General features: G+C 41.9%; 1 protein-coding gene across 3 annotated transcripts in view; it reads right to left on the bottom strand.

The window, feature by feature from the left end:
* Window positions 1-5,672: 5,672 nt before the first annotated feature.
* itsn2b (intersectin 2b) overlaps window positions 5,673-17,087 on the bottom strand; it is a 35,207-nt gene continuing 23,792 nt past the window's right edge. Inside the window, exons 30-43 of one of the 3 annotated variants that reach the window (XM_086186164.1) lie at window positions 16,543-16,737; window positions 12,939-13,060; window positions 12,717-12,823; window positions 11,949-12,132; window positions 11,481-11,579; window positions 11,265-11,348; window positions 10,841-10,924; window positions 10,629-10,691; window positions 9,874-10,023; window positions 9,607-9,725; window positions 9,429-9,511; window positions 9,237-9,320; window positions 8,821-8,994; window positions 5,673-8,174 (exon numbers count right to left, since the gene is read on the bottom strand). In XM_086186164.1, coding sequence (XP_086042290.1) covers window positions 8,026-8,174; window positions 8,821-8,994; window positions 9,237-9,320; window positions 9,429-9,511; window positions 9,607-9,725; window positions 9,874-10,023; window positions 10,629-10,691; window positions 10,841-10,924; window positions 11,265-11,348; window positions 11,481-11,579; window positions 11,949-12,132; window positions 12,717-12,823; window positions 12,939-13,060; window positions 16,543-16,737 — 1,697 coding nt within the window. In that variant the 3' untranslated portion in view covers window positions 5,673-8,025. Of the gene's footprint in view, window positions 8,175-8,820; window positions 8,995-9,236; window positions 9,324-9,428; window positions 9,512-9,606; window positions 9,726-9,873; window positions 10,024-10,628; window positions 10,692-10,840; window positions 10,925-11,264; window positions 11,349-11,480; window positions 11,580-11,948; window positions 12,133-12,716; window positions 12,824-12,938; window positions 13,061-16,542; window positions 16,738-17,087 lie in introns of all 3 variants that reach the window. The other 2 variants (XM_086186155.1, XM_086186146.1) reach the window with 2 other exon arrangements.

Below are 17,087 nucleotides of genomic sequence, written 5' to 3'. Positions count from 1 at the left end.
TCAGACACACACACACACACACACACACACACACTCTTAAATAAGAACATAGTAAATGCAGATTCTCTGCCTTCCCACTTTTCACTTGCTGTCTTCCGTGCAGCAGAAGGGAGGAGATGGAGGGAGGAGACAGAGTGACAGACACGCAAACATAATGAATATTTAAAATGCACATGTGAAAAATTGTACTTGACATGTATGAAATATGCAGTTTTGTGTTAAAAACACGTGACGTCACCACATGAAAATTGCAGTTTCATGTACAGAAAATCAGACATGTTCACATGAGATGTTTTGCATTTTGCAGTTATCAGTTTATTGTGTAAAAGGGTGTTTTAAATCCTGTTGTGACAAAGGGTGGGGCAGGGAAGGTCTCAGTGGTTCATAGGAGAGATTTGGTGAGTTGTCAAGATAATGGAGGAACGGTTGATCAGCGGAATTCACCTTCATCCTGCGTGTTCACACACATGGATGATTACACACCTTCTGCTGCTGTTGATGCAAAACACACAGTAAAGGTACTTGCGTGTTTGCTCCTGTGAAGGCTTACGGGAGTATAGAGACATGTGCAAAATCAACAGTTTTCCATAAATACATTAATATTAGGTCGGGTGCATGAAAATTTTATCAGCCCACCTGTCATGATGGCAGGTTATTTCTGTGCCCAGCTGATGGAAAAGCCTGAAAAGGCTTTTATTGGGTGCTGACAGAAGTTTTCCAGGGCAACAGCGCTCAACCTGTGTATGCTAAAAAAAGACGTCAACCTCATGTTGAAGCAAATGGAACTGTCGGGAGATCACGTAGGCGTTTAGGAGCTGCCATCTGGGAGTCGCTGATGTTTGCTCTATGTTTCTTTGTTATCTTCAGTGTATGTTGAGGTGTTACTCATCTCATGTGTTCATGCAGCTGAAAGGAAGAAAGTTTCCATTTTGAAAATAAAGTCCCTCTTGCCAGTAGAGTTTCCCTACAACAAAAAAAAAAAAAGACCGGAAAGATGGTTCAGTTTCTGCTGTCAGAAAAGTGTCAAACCAACCTCACAACAAAAGCATCTGAAGCTCAGGAGGTCAATATTTCAATTCTGCTTCTGACAGTACTGACAGTTGTGGCATTATTAAGCTTGTCAGAATGTTAATGTTACATCAGCTCCTCAAAAGTAAGGCTGCATGATAATTACAAATTTACAAAAGCAGACTATGACGTACTGAGTGACATCACGATCACCTGTGCTAATGAGTGTGACCTTTCGCACATTTCTCATCTTTCTTCACAAACGCTGCCTGGTCGAATGATATCAAACCTACTTCTCTGAGCTCTGAAAAACCACACATTCCTTGTGGGATATTCCGAGTTCAACAGACGTTCAGAGTGCTCTCCCACCTCAGAGGTAAATACTTTCCCACATCAGTTTACAAAGGAAAAACTTGCCATCTTTGGTGGATCAAAATCATTGGGAAGATCATCCTCTGGTGGACTGACTGACAGCTAAACTTCTGCACACTTCCAGCACGTTTTTTTAAAAACTACTGACCACTATTTTTCATGTGCGTAATGTTGAAGGTCTGCTGGCCCCTTTATATCCATTAACTCCTGTTCTAATAGCTGAACCAGCAAGTCATCACATGCATCTGTGCCCACATAATCAGTGATAATACTTTTGATTTTACTCCTAAGAATTGAAAGAATGTGTGTGAGGGAATCTGAAATCTCAGCACATTTCAGTCTCTTTTCTCAGCAGACTTGACATAACTGGAGCGAGAACGTTACAGAGCATCAATTCACGACTGTATCCCAGGCCCTGGACAGAAGAAAAAGATGGAAACATTTTTTGTATTTGTAGGGTTTGTTACGTGTGTTTGTGTGTGTGTGTGTGTGTGTGTGGGGGGGGGGGGGTAGAATAACAGAAACCCAACACAGAAAGAAACATCCCCAGCCTTAAATTAGTAGAGCAGTGGCTGAACAGTTGTAAGTAACGCAACCATCAGAGAGAAAGAGCAAAACAACCTTCTCCAAATACGGTTTAAAAGGATACAGGGCACTCAAACTCTCTACCCGAGGACAGTGGTAGCCTGAAGTGAGGATAGCAATAACAAAGGTCTTGAGAGGACTGAAACGATTCAGGCATTCAAAAGCTAGAACATTGTTTGAAAACCTCCAACATAGAAACACTTTCATCATCATAACTAAAGAAAAGACCTTGTTCTACAGAAAACACAACAACCTCTTCTCATTTATAATGCATTTATTTCTGCACCTCTTGCTTAGTTAGATAAAAAATTAACATCCTAAACTCTGGGAGCAGTTGTTGCCAGTTATTTTGGAAATAGAAACGGACAGGGACTGTGTCTCCGATGGTGGTGCCCACTGTACAGTCTTTATTCCACTAGTATTCCTTTACATTATTCATTAGCGAGGGGTCATCTTCAGGTCAGTGCGGCCAGTCTAGTCTCAGTCCATCAGCCAAATAAACCACTGTCAGCTTCATTATGGATGGAAGTGGTGAGTAATATTCCCAGATTCACTGCTTTGTGTGTTTTTTTAGGTCGGAATACACCAGTGCAGTGGTCTGTGGCACCCACAGGACGGGACTGAGCAGGAAGACGTAAGATACAGACCCTGGATTTGGGTTTTTATTTACCCGCTAAAGAGAAACCAAAGAAAGTCAATCATGAAACTGAAACTGAATCAATGTTCGATGTTCAGCTCCAACTTGGGGTCCTGAGTAATGATAGTGCCCAGGAAGTAGGAGGACACAGTGTCCACTGGGGAGGCTCCCAGGGAGATGGACTGGGACAACCATCCATCCCCTCCGTCTTCAGAGAGTTGTGCTCTACATTGTTCTGTCAGAAACAGGACAGAATCTCCCGCCGGGGGACTTCACGATGCATCAGAGTCTGTCACTGTAAGATGGATTACTGAAGCTGGTCATAGATACTTTGACCGATGTAGGCTGTATAAACCTGAGAAGCCTGGGGAAAAGCATTAACAATGTTACAAACAGCCTTGTCAGTGCTATTAGCCGACTCCACCAGTTCCACCAGTGACCCACATAAAAGGGTCACTGGTGGAACATATTGTAACGTATTGGGTGCTAAATTGCCTGATATTCTCCGACCAAAGAGGACCTAGGCATCCCTGAGAAGACCCGTCTTCAGCCTTTTGACTCTGCCTCTGATTGACTAGTTGGGGGTTTAAGCATTTAGAACAAGACCCAATCAGAGGACGAGGAGAAGCAGGTGTTTACAGAGTGCAGGTGGGAAAACATAAAACTGGTTTACTGTAGATGGAGGACTTTGACAGAATGCTACAGATATTTTTTGTGTACTTCTGGGGGTTCCCACACCCCAGTTTGGGAATTGTGGCTGTATGTTCATCAGATGCATTGCACTCAGTTTTTTTTTTCACCATGGACTTAATGATAGTTTACAATTCTACAATTTCATTTAGCAGACGATTTTGTCCAAAGCGACGTACAACACAAATTTAATGCTGAGATGAAATATTTTGCTGTTATATTCCTAATTTTAATGGTGCCCACTCAGTTTTTTTTTTCACCATGGACTTAATGATAATTTAATGCTGAGATGAAATATTTTGCTGTTATATTCCTAATTTTAATGGTGCCCACTCAGTTTTTTTTTTCACCATGGACTTAATGATAATTTAATGCTGAGATGAAATATTTTGCTGTTATATTCCTAATTTTAATGGTGCCCATTCAGTTTTTGTTTACACAGGGATGTCAAATAGGGGCGAGTCCTGGCTGAACCTGCCTGGGGTCTTTGATAGGAGCTCTCAGTCTGTGTTGCTACAGGCCACCTTTGCTCTGTGTAGGTTTGGGGCAGAACACAGACCCCTCATTATTATTTAGGTCTGCGTGTGTGTGTGTGTGTGTGTGTGTGTGTGTGTGTGTGTGTGTGTGTGTGTGTGTGTTACATAAGACAGCTGTTCATGTGGTAATAATTAAATCATTCCCATGGCTGGGTCGAGTGGGACTCGGGGCCTCTCAGACTCATCCTCCACGCTCATGTCACTCTATCTCTCTATTCTCTCTTTATACCTCCATATGTGTTTATTCTCTTCTGTTTTTTTCTACATCTGCCTCCAAACTACTCTCCTCATCTGCTTCTTCTTCTGCTTAACTGGAGGTTTCTTTTATACTTTATTTCATCAAGTAATGCGTTTTACCTGTCCTCCACCCCCCTTTTCCATTTTGTTTAGCTATTTCTGTCTGCCTCCACACTCAACTTTATATATGAAAACCCTATAGGAGACATGATTTATTCATACACGAGAGCTACGACTAAGAAGAATTACTACACACGTGCGCGCACACAAGCACAAGCACACCATTCCAGTAGCATGACTGTCAATTCTGAACTTTTCAACAAACATTTACGGTGTGTACATTACGGAGTCTTTTGAATTTCTTTATTAAATACATTTTGAACGTTTATTTAGTGAGAATTTGCAGTTGTAGTTTGCAAAACTGCTTTAACATTTTCAGTCACAAAAGTCTGGTTGGATGTTAAGTGGAAGACGTTCTGAACGTGGTGCAAAAATAACAAGCATAAAACGTTGGGTGGAGATGGTCAACATATTTCCTGCTAGATCATCTGAAATTTTCGGCAAATTAGGATTTATGTTTCTGTGAAAATTCAAAAGCAATAGCCCACATTTCTGATTGTGTGTATGCGTATTCATTTTTAAAGATTTACGCTTTTGATGGCTGTTGTTGCCATAGGCTGATTAGCCAACAGTTGCAGCTTAGGAATCAGTGGGGAAGCAGACGTCCTTGGAGGTGTGTGTGTGTGTGTGTGTGTGTGTGTGTGTGTGTGTGTGTGTGTGTGTGTTAACCAGCCAGACATAATTTGTATGACTTCAGGTATGAACTTTGTCCTCCAGTACCACATACTGTATCATAGCCCAGCCTGGGCTCATACACTTTGACCAAAGTGTTGGTGTGCGCCTCAGGTCGGAGGTTCTTTAGATCGTGACTCTAACTGTGCCGCCGTGCTACAGAAGGTTGGGCTCAGCTGATTCTGTCGAGCGCAGCTGTCAGCCTCTCTCAGAGCCAGTGTCAGAGTGATTACGTAATGGTTGTTGCTCCTGTGGACCCGGAGCCAGCCGAGGGTGAACAAGCACTTAATGAGCTCTGTTCATGCGCACTGACAACTCTGCACTCAACTACCCTGCCTCTCGGGATTAAAACCAGAATCAACTAATAGAAAGTACGATAAAATCCCCAATATCACGTACAATTTACTTTTTAGCAAATCTAACTCGGTACGTTTCAGTAACGTGCATTCGAGCGTAAAGTAGTCTGATAAAAGCTTTGTCTTCACCTATTTAAAATGTGTCATTTCTCTTCATTGAGTTATCTTTTCTTAAATTACGGGAATTTAAAACATCTGCAAACTTTAATCCTCTGTTCTGTTCTAAGGTCTGAGGGCTGCTGTCAGGCTGAGAAAATATACAGGACGATTCAAGTTAGTGAGTTTTAGAAAAATGTCACCAAAATACATCTCCATAATGAGCTGCCATAAGAGATGCAGGCAAGTCTGAGCTTGTTCATGCACTATAAACTGTTTCTTCTTTTTTTTTTTTGTCTGTCTGGATGTTAGCAGGATTCTGCAAAAACTTCAGAACTGATTTCAGTAAAATAAGGAGCTGAGAATGGACCATAGAAGAAGCCAGTGCATTTGGGCCGGATGAATTTTCTCCCACTTTCATTAACATCTTGACTTAACACTGAAGAATGGAGTTGTTGACGTCACACATCGAGTCCGTGAAGGTACTAAACTCGCTCAAGAATTTCTGCATAGCCACAAATTTTACTTTACACATTCTTTTTGACAAGATGTTGGAAAAACCTGCCTTCTTTCACATAATGTACAGAAGTAATAGTAACCAAAGACTCAAGGCCGTTTGCTAAATGACCTCCAAAGTTCCAGAAGCATCTTCCAGCTGCTCCACAGACTCCAAAAGTAAATGAGACCAGAGGCAGAGAGAGGTAGCATATAAATGGGATTTTGCCGGTTTTTTCCCAATTGTGTACGGTGGTTTCTTTTCTCCCTGCAGAAAGATATGATTACAAATAAATTTGAGGGCTTGGATCACTTTAGATTTTTAATTTGACTTAAGAAACCCTGATTCAGTGCCATGTGCAGGCCCACGTGAGTACAAACAGCAGGTAAACAAACTCGGGCTGATCAGCTGTGAACAGATTTAGTTTAAGAGGATATAAACTCAGTTTAGCACACAGCAGAGTCATTGCAGACGGCAGCAAAACATAAAAAACACAAACTTTTAACATCCCTTTTCAGATGAGCCAGGTAGTCTCTTTGCACATTTTCCACCAAAAGAATAAACAATGTTGACGATAATACATTTAAAAACCGTTCTGTTGATTAATAGAAATTAGATTATAGGAGATGAACAGCAGGTCTAGTGCAGAGCCTATTTACAGTAAAACTCCTTTACAATCTGAATCATCCAAGATGTCGTCTCTCAGAACAGTATCAACGTGTCTCAGATGGACACGAAAAAAAAAATCCCAGTGAACTGATCATCCAAGATGATGAAGAAAAGCTGCTTCTAATCTTTGGATGGAAAGTCACACAAACATAAATTAAGCAATAAATACAGGACATAATCATTAATATCCAGAGCACCAGCAGGCATTGAATTAGGCCAGAGTCTTAGCAAGGTGGGAGACAGGGAAAAAGTCAATGTACAGCATAAATAAATGGCATGGCAGATGTTTTTCAGAACTTGAGGAAGACGTTCAAGACCTTACTGGCAAGGTAGAAGAGTGAGGAAGAGAAGTATGTGAGAAAAGCGTTTTAGTACATGTGTTGCCTCAAATGTCGACCTCCTGAGATCCCTCTCTACTGAACACAAACTTCCTGCTATTTTTCAAGTTATTTTTTTTTGAAAAATTACTGCTGCCACTGCAACTGAAGAAATTAAAGATGGGAAAAGAGGAAAACAAATCAACTAACACTAAATATTCCAGTAATCTGGAATATCATCATCCCAATGATCAAATCCCAAATGATTTTGAAAAGAATTTTAAGTCGTCAAACGAGATTTACATTAAGAGTTAAATCCAGAAACCTCTCAGCTGAAGATCTTTACATGTGGCGTGCGCGCACGCGCACACACACACACACACACACACACACACACACACACACACACACACACACACACACACACACACACAGAGCGCAGATTAAGTGTTCAGTATTGTTACAGTGACAGACCCAACCCAGAACAATGTAATCTGAAATCTTCCATCTACAGTTAACTGACTCCAGACCAGCGCCGGCCACTGAACAATCCCTCAGACTGTGTCAGGTCGTCAGTGTTGCTATCAGACTGGGATCTAGTCTTGATGAAACCCTTGATGTCACTGTGAGGGGATGACACTTCACCAACCGGACAGCAGAGTCTCTTCAAAGCCATCAGTCACCACTTTCACAGCAGAGGAACAAAAATACCTTCTAGACAGACCAAACCAGCAGCCTCCGTCGCTGATGCTTCATAACGGTGTGAGATACGAAGCTGTGTGACTCTACAGGAACTAAAACAACATTTTTAATTAATGTTGCGTTGCTGTATTAGATCTAATTTAACTATTTGCATCAAAGCAGCATTTATTCCTTTCCATCTTCCTCCAAGTGTTGCAAATTATTACAGTCTCAATTAAGTAAATCTCCACTGGTAAGAATGTTTATGTCACAAGTTAGCGCTTAGGTTAGAGGAGGGCACGAGGGAGGAAATAAGCTCCTATTGGTGGACGTCACTCCTGACCTCCTACTAGTGGATGCAGATGACACCAGAAGAGGTATTATTAGTGCTGGTTGTGATTAAAATATTAAGGCAGGTGTCTTCCTAAAATGTGGCCACCAGGTTAGAAGATATATACTCTATGTTATGTGACTAAGACAGTTGTTATTGTTTGGTTAACCGTCCTTATTTGGACGTCTCTGTTGAAGAGGCAGTTCTTTTTTGGGTTCCTGGCTATTTGCTGTTGAAGAGCTGCAGGTCGAGGCGGACCCACACCTCACCCGTTGGAACCTCATGCAGCAGAAGACGTCGCGTTACTACTCCCTTGTTCTCCAGTTCTTTCTTTATGGTTGCCACGGGAACCTCCGTCCGCCCCAGAAAGTCTGGCACGAGAGGTGAAAAAGAAATTAGCATATTTCTAATGGGGCATTTCTAATGATACAAAAAAGAAAAACATCCCTCAGGTAAATCAGAAAGAAAACTTGCTCATACACACACACCTTTTCTCCAAACACACAACTTTCTATACTGATTTCAACAAACACAGAAACATCAGGTTTCAACCACAAATGTCAAATTAAATAATAAATGCTAAGTGGTTTTCTGTGCTGTTGAGGACAAAAAAAAACAAACATACAAATTTAAGGAACTCTTGAGTAAAATGCAGCTGCCTGGCTTTGAACTCACTCTGTGCAACCTGGCTGTTCATTTTAAATTGATTTTAACATTTGATTTTAAAGCTAGACATTGCTAGGCTGCCCAGCCTGATATTTCAAACCTTTTATCCCCCCTACAAACTAGCATGTGGTTTCAGAGATCCACCAGCAAAATCCCTGCTAGGTGATCCAGGATCTCGGCTAAACCGAAGTAGACAGAGCCTCTAAAGCATGGAACTATTTGCTTGAAGAGATCTTGTTTGCAGAGTCAGTTCCTGATAAAATGTGCGTTTTGGAGCTCTGCAGATTTACAGAGAAACACTTGAAGTCTGTCAGCGGAGGTGAAAACCAAAGAAAGTAGCAGGTAACTGACCGTCGGGTGCAAAAGGGTCCCGTTCAAAGATGGTGATACTGAGGACGTCCTGGTAGAAGTCTTTGATGTGAAACTGACAGTTGAAGGCCCACTTGGGGTTTGTAGTGTCGTTGATCGTTCTGGATGTGAAGATCTGAGATCCCATTGTGACCTCACAATAAGGGTTACTTTTACCTGGAAGAGGTGAGCAGAGGAAAGGAGAACAGGACCAAGATTGAAGAAGAAGAAGAAGGCAGAGAAAAACAGAGCAGGAGGAAGGAAGGGCAGAGTCAAGGGAAAGAAAATTTTAGAGAACAGATATAAAAAAGAACACAAAAAAACAATTCTCATCGTAATACATTTATGATGGTTCACGTAACATTTTGCAGCTGGATTCCAGTGTTAACATGCAGCAACACAAGTGTACTCATGCTCACCGTTGGGCTTGCCTGCCTTCAGCTCAGTAGCTTCCAAGATGGTGACGAGGAGTCGACCGATTCCACTTGCCTTCACAGATTTGGCTGCTGAAAGACACAGACAGATCAATTATTCCACACATATCATCACATCAGCAGGGACCCAGCTGTGTGTGTGTGTGTGTGTGTGTGTGTGTGCATGATCTTTCAGACCTTGGTAGACCTTGTCCCTTTTTTTCTTTTCGGTTTCAATAAACTCCTCAGACGCAGCCTTGATCTTCTGAACCCACGCCGTCCTGACAACACACAGTAATTGTAAAGGTTGTCAAATACAACATTGTGTGTGTGTGTGTGTGTGTGTGTGTGAGAGAGAGAGAGAAAGAGCAGCTACCGTTCATTGATGTTATCTGTCCGGAGTACATAGACTCTATCGATATGTGAGATGTGGAAGACGGGCTCGTCGCTGGAGGGGTCTGGCAGCTTCACCAGAACTTCGTTTAACAGAACAGGCTACCAAACACAAACATGCCACATTGTCACACATGAAATACACAAACTCGACATGAGAACAGAAACAGTGCATTTCTTAAGCGAAAACAGAAAATACAACGTGGAGGAAGAGAAGAAAAGATTCCATCTGAATGTGCTGGCCTCTCACCGGCTTGTACATCTTGAGCTGTGCGTTGTTCTTGCTGCTGAACAGCTTATCAGGCACAGACGAGGTGAACTGTTTACCCGACTGAGTCAAAAGCAGGAAGTCATTGAAGAGGAAAGCCCACAGTTCCTTGTTGCTCTTTGCCTTGTACATCTGAAGGGAACCAAATATATCAAGGGTTACTGCCCCAACAGTGCTTGATTAAAGAGATGTTGCAGTCGCAAGGTCCGATGATGAGACTGTAGTTTTCGCAGCGATGAAGATGACCCAGCTCACTGACCGGGACATCCTGACGTCCGACCCAGTGATGATTCATGTTTCATATCAGAATCTGCTTTATTGGCCAAGTACGCGTACACGTACGAAGAATTGAACTCTAGTTTTCCTCTTTCTAGACATACAGATAAAACCAGGACAGGCTGGTCGAGATGATCATTTCAAATTATTTTCAACGGACACAAAATAAAGAAATAACTATGGAATTATCAGAAAATACAGATTAACATATGGTTCAGTGGGTTAAAAAAAAAGGATTTATTTTGACACAGTTTTCTTCGTTATTTTAAAATTTTAGCGTGTTTAATGAACTTTTAGTGAACATCAAACATTGTCATTTCCTTTAGAAAGAATTGCATTGAGGTTAAAAACAGTTTTAGGAGCAGTTCATTGACTCTGTTTCCAGGGTTTTTATTTTATTTTATTTTAAATTTTTATTTTTTTCCAGGGTTTCCAGGGTTTCTAGACACAGCAGTTCTCACCTTCCCACTGTGGAGCAGTTTTCTAGGACCCAAACAGTTGGTGAGAGACTTAAAAACCAGGTGCTGTGGACACAAAAACACTCGATGATGTGTTTGTTTCAATTTGTAATACAGCTTCTGTCTCCTCCACATTTACTTAACATATACATAAATATACGCAAATATTAATTCTCTCTAGCATGACAAGCTTTACACAATTGTGACTGTAATACCTCCGCAGTGCCGTCACACTGGACGTGACTCTGAATCCATTCCAGTCTGTCAGAGTTCTCCTTCTCTCTCACTTCTTCATTGACCTGGTCAGCACAGATAGATCATCACACACGTTGAAAAACAAGATCAAGATCTCAGGTCAAAAATGTGGTTGTCAAAAACCAAGGCTCGTCCTCCTCTGGCAGCCAGACGGGGAATTCCTCACCACTTTTAAACATTTATATGCAGTTTGGAAACCTGTCAGGTCTGTGTCTGAGCTTCACTGGTGGCCTCTGCTGGGAGACTTAAGATATAAATGAGCCTTTTTTTCCTTCACTATATCTGGCATAACAATAGTTTTGTGGTAAATAAATGATAAAATCATGAAAATTAAAGTAACTAGTAAGGCCGTCAATGGGAGAATGAATGAATGAAGAAACCAACCAGCTGACAGAGTTCCTCCGCCCTCTCCAGAGCTTCCTTCAGAGGACCTCGGTCTGCGTGACCCTCTGCAGTGCACTCTAGGATCTAAACACACACACACACACACACACACACACACACACACACACACACACACACACACACACACTCTTCAATAATTAAAACAGCCATTAATGAGGAGTTCAGATAGACAAACTCCTGAACACGTGGACCTACATTTTTGATGTGCAGGGGGTAGCGCGTGATCCTCTGCATGGGTTTCAGCAGGAAGCTGGACAGCGGCATGCCCTTACACCTGTAGTCTGTGGCGATTTTCTGATGGGAGTAAAACACACACATCAACACGGGACGGGAGCACCTGCAGACTTCAGTGCGCAAAATAATGACTTGAAAACACCTCATGGATTTGTTTCCGGACAAATGCAAAGAAAAACTTGATCTAACTGACACAAAAACAAAATAAAATATTCCTGCACGGCAAAAATACAGAAAAGGAGCAAAGAAAATGTTCAGCTTGGTGTAAATATGATGGTTTGTTTCGGTCCAATCCCTGACCTTTTACCAAATGTAATGTTTGCAAGAGGATCTTAAGTCACCTTCACACACAAAATCCCAAACTGAACATTTTTGCTCTTCCACTTAGAGTTAGGGATGGAACCTGCATCAGTCTCCTCTTCTTCTTACCTTCAGGAACACCTTGAAGTCCTGTTCGTTGTCAGTGCGAGTCTGCAGCAGTGCAGCTCCCTTGATCTGGCAGGAGCAGAAGCGAATGTAAGGCTGCATGTGGGACAGTTCCTGGGCCAGGATATCTCCAATCATCTGCACTGGCATGTTCTCCCCGCCACTCTTCTTCCGACTTTGTAACGCTCTACAAACACACACAAACAGGAGTGTCAGTTCTTTTCTAACCATATCTTTCATTGTTAGGCATAAATCATTCAGCCTATTCTATACGTGTTCTTGTTTAGTGGGTAAATCAGAGGAGAAGGCTTCCATTCTACCAGGCTGTACCAGAAAGCAGAATCAGGTTTAATGTGGCAATAGATCAAATCGAGGCTTACTCGTCTGCACCAGAATGAAGATGGAGGACAACGACCAGCCCCTTTAATTGGCACATAAGCAGTTTGTTTTCATACAAACACACAGAATCTTCCTACAATTTGAGAGAATCGAATTCTACACCCTAGGTAGGTATGACTTCTTACACTCTGGTAGACGGTAAATTATTTTAAAACAGAGTTTGAGGTTCCCGCTATTAAAAATTAAAATACCCTGCAGAAGTTGTGTAATACATCATGATGCATGTTCTTATTCTGTCACTGGTTGTGTAACGTACACAAAACACATACATTTGTGGTTTTTCCCTTCCAGAACAATGAAGGACATCTCATTGTATTTTAAAGTCCATCACACTAGACTATTCCACTGAATCACAATCAATCTGAGATGTACTTGAGGAACTTGGTGTTGCAGGTCATCAGTTCTGTCCAGTTGACAAAGATCATGGCCATCTCTGCTTCGTTTAGTCGTCCAGACTCCGTCATCGGCTTATAGAAAACCTACACAAAGCAGAATTTACAGGTCACGTGTGTGCTACCTGAAATGATGTAGAATATGAAAACATTTGACAATGTTGATGCAAGTTGATGTGTTGCTTTCACATGTGTGCGTCACCTCTAGAACTATCTTTAAGTCCTCCACATATCTCTCCTCCGTCTCGATCAGCTCGTGGATGTAACCCTGTCTCTTCTTCTCCTGGGGGCTCAGCGAGTCCAGGCTGGTGAGGTTTGCGCACCCTACAGGTGAAGAGGAACACAGCAAAATGCTTTTCAGATTGAAACAAGAGGGGGAAAAAAAACAAAACTCATGTGCAAGCCACAAGCCACTTATGAAAGCACTGCAACCCTCTGACAGTGCATATAGTGCCTCCTGATGGAAGCTGCGGCAAAGGGACAACAAAAACTCTGTCCTGCCTCTGGTTCCATAGAAGAAAACCACAAAAGGAAAAATAAGAAGTGAAAAGAAACACAGGAAGAACCACACCAACACACAGACTCACCTGATGCAGGCTGTCCATTTAACCTTTGTAAACATCCAGCACTCCCTGACTCTGTGCTCCTTTCTGCCTCTCTGTCCTCACACCTATCGTCCGTCTCATCCCAGAGGTTCAGAAAGTGGAAACTCTTCAGTAAAGTCATCGTCTGCGACTGCAATCGTCCTGTTTTTTTCCCTAAACTGTTTTCTATCCTCGTTCCCTCTGTCACTACTGTACATGTGTCAGTTGGGCGTGTGGTGTCTGTGGAGACAGTCGTCTCTTTCACCTGTGCTGTTATCTTCTTTGTTGCGAGTGTCAGATTAAAACTTCTCCTTGACAAAAATCTGTTTGTACCAAAACAGAAAGGGGGGATTCTTTCTGTCTCATCCCTTTTGGTGCAAGTTCAGTGCACATAAGGGGACTTTATTTGGTGTTTTTCAGCAACCAGTTTTGCCAGTTTAACAGGGGTTAGACCTCAAATAGGAAAGTACGAAACAGTTGTTTAGACTCTAAATGGCATATTAAGTATAAGACCTAGGCTATAAAACACAAAATTGTATGATCTTACCACAGTTTATGAAGATGTAGATACATCGCACGTATTTTAGAAATGTGAGAAGCATCTACGTCTAACACAGACGTACCCATAAATGTTTGCCGCTGCATCTCACTGAATTACCAGAGCGGTTACGAAGGTTGTTTATTTATCGCTTCATCTTAATCATGTGTTGACAATGTAAACACACACACCTCTATAATGTAGGCCAGAACACCAATATTTTATTAACACTTTGTTCGTCAAGTTCCAGAAATCTTTAATATTTTTATATCAGAATCAGAAGAAAATAGACATCTTCAAAAATAGCTACATCATCATCCTCCATCATCTCCTCATGCAACTTCTGCAACTGGGTTTACGCAAGGTTTCAAGATTAGTGGAAGCAGAAAAAGTGACGAGAATTTCTTTCCTCTCATTGGTGATTACAGTAGTTGGAGGGCGGTGCTAACTGCTTTGATGTTTGACAATAAACTCAGTATTCAGTCACACTTCCTCACACGAGGACAAATCTCTTTCAAGCTTGCATAGGTTTGATTTTGCTTGATAACCTGAAGAAAATGCACAATAATAATCAAATCAAGTAATAATAATACATCAAATGCAATCGAGTATGCTTGTGAACCGCAATGAGCACTAGCAGCAGACATCCATTCACCCCTTGCATAAATAAATAAACATTCAGTGCAGCAAAACAGCATTCAGTTAATCGAGGGTGCAGCAGTTATGTCCCATATCAGCCCTGAAGCCCGAACCCAAACCTGTTGATGGCTTCAAATGAGTTGGTGATCATTCACACGACTCCCTCTGCGTCTGTTGGTGGCAACAGTCGAACTGAGCTCATTGCACCTTTGAAACGTAGACATCAAACTGCAGCTGATGTGGACCATTTTCTGTCTCATTTGGGTTAAATTGAAAAGTTGCCAACAGGCATAAAGCCACCGCAAAAGGCTAAAAGTCTGAGTTTGAGTGAAGGGAGATAAAAGGGCAGCAATTCAAAGTACTCGGGGTAACTTAAAATTAATAAATTCACGGTGAAGTTTATTATTGCAGCACACTGATGTCATTTTGGATAATACAATTTATATGTTTAACTTGTAAAATATCCTGCCTCTGTGAAACACCCGTATAACAAAGAAATCTGAACTAAAAGAGAGAAGCTTCATCGGATCTCTGTAAAGAGACGCAGGAAAAAGTTGGCTCTGAACCAGCTGAACTCTTCAAATAATCAGAGAATGAGAATAGAGGGAGAGGGTGTGAGGTGAGAGAGAGAGAGAGAGCGAGAGAGAGAGAGAGAGAGAGAGAATGAAATCTGTGGAAAAAGAGGAGTTTGGTGGTAGGAGTGGTGGTAGAGGGAAATAAGTGTCTTGTGAAGAGAAATGAAAGAAAAGAGAGAATAGAGAGATCAAAAATCCCTGTGCTTCAGACACTTTCTCTGCATTAGCATTTCACAGTTGAAACAAGGAGCGAGGGAGTCAAAAAAAAAGCCACCGCAGCTCATGAGTCATAAAACAGCGGGTTCATGTCCTGAATGATTTCCTCCTGTTCAGTCCGTTTCTCCGTCTCACACACACACACACACACACACACACACACACACACACACACACACACACACACACACACTTAGTAGTATTAGCTGTTTGGGAGAAGTTAGTAGGTGGTAGGGGAGGTCCGATCACTCCACCCCTTCAAGGCAGTGTGCAATAGTGGCTCTCTCTGAAGTCAGGAGGAGGAGAAGAGGAAGAGGAGGTGGAGGACTTTCTACCACCCTAGAAGGAGAAAGACACAGGAACCAAGGCATGGGGGGGGGGGGGGAATGAGGAAAGAATCAGGGAAGGAGGTGAAATAGTCAGCAAGAAGAAAGAATATTGTGTGTATACAGATGAAGAGATGGGAAGATATTGTTGATGTCAGATAAGCAAAGGATGGGAATTAGTATGAAGCAACATGCAAGCAGAGCATCTAAGTTGCACATTTCCTCTATGTGGAGTCATGCACAGCTCAAGTCTGCAATCATTTCAAACTTCTGCAGACACACACAAGTTCCTCTGCACTCGAAGGTGAGTTCAAACATCATGAGCTTACAGGAGCTGCCCTATAAAAGATCCAACTGTTTAATTATTTTGTACGTAACAGTCACATGTACAGTAATTCCAGTCCCTCTCGATTCAGTCCCTCTTTTTTCTACATTGATGTGATGTCGGAAAATTGGATTCTCTCTCAGTTGAGTTGACGAGCTTTTTTTCGTCACGTGGGACCAACGTGGACGCTACAAATGAGACTGGTTGCATTTTAATGCTCAGTGTTCAAATATGACATTAATAGTGACAATGAAGAGCAAAAGAAAAAGGGTTAAGAGGTTAATGCTAATAAACGACTTTTATAGCTCATTAGCTCACTTGATAAAATAAATTCCATCCATGAGCCAAACTGACTTTTTTTTCTGATATGTTTCTTCATCTATGATGTCAGCTTGGCCGCTCCAGTCACTGGAGTATTGGTTTTTGCAACGTGAGGTGACGGCCGTGTGAATATTGTAAGTTGGAAACTTGTTATTCTGATTAGTTCAACACCAAACGAATGCAGCATTAGCTGTGTTCAGCCTTCTTCAAAGAGTTGTGTGTGTAACCACTAAAGTAAACAGAGCTAATGGAGGATTGATGGCTTTGAGGAGATTTTCTTACACTGTTGGCTTGGGTCACAATCCACGGTGGTCATCTGAACGTAGTTGGTGGGGAACAAGCCGATGACCCCACTGACCTCTCCTTTCCACCAATCGGGGTCGTTCTTGTCGAGGACGTTGATCAGCTGACCTTTGGAGAAGCTCAACTCGTCCTTGTTAGCGGCTGCGTAGTCGTATATGGCGATCACCTGACAGACTGAGGGACGAGAGCAGTTGTAGAAAATCTTTTCACTTCAGTATTAAATGCTCTCTGGTCTAAAAAAACTTTGCTGCTTTACTTCCGTGTCACAGAGCAGACACCCCTCAGGCTGCCACGGGCAGTGGCGCTCATTCACAACAAAGCGCATTCAAATCAGAGCTTCAAACATTACTTTATACTGTTGCTTTCCAATGAATTGTTCTTCTTGTCTTTTGAAGTGATTGTTCACCTGTGTTTTTCACCTCACTGTTCACTGTAACCCTGAGCTCCCTGACCTTTTATGGTTTTATAGTATTTTTGTTGGTTTTTTTTAACATCTGAAAATTCACCACCATTTACTTCTATTG

Source organism: Aulostomus chinensis, chromosome 2 (assembly GCF_037954235.1).
Source record: "Aulostomus chinensis isolate RoL2024-O1b breed Wild chromosome 2, RoL_Achi_v1.0, whole genome shotgun sequence".
Classification (NCBI taxonomy): domain Eukaryota; kingdom Metazoa; phylum Chordata; class Actinopteri; order Syngnathiformes; family Aulostomidae; genus Aulostomus; species Aulostomus chinensis.
Note: the sequence above shows the minus strand (reverse complement) of the source record. Positions and strands in the feature narration are given on the sequence as shown.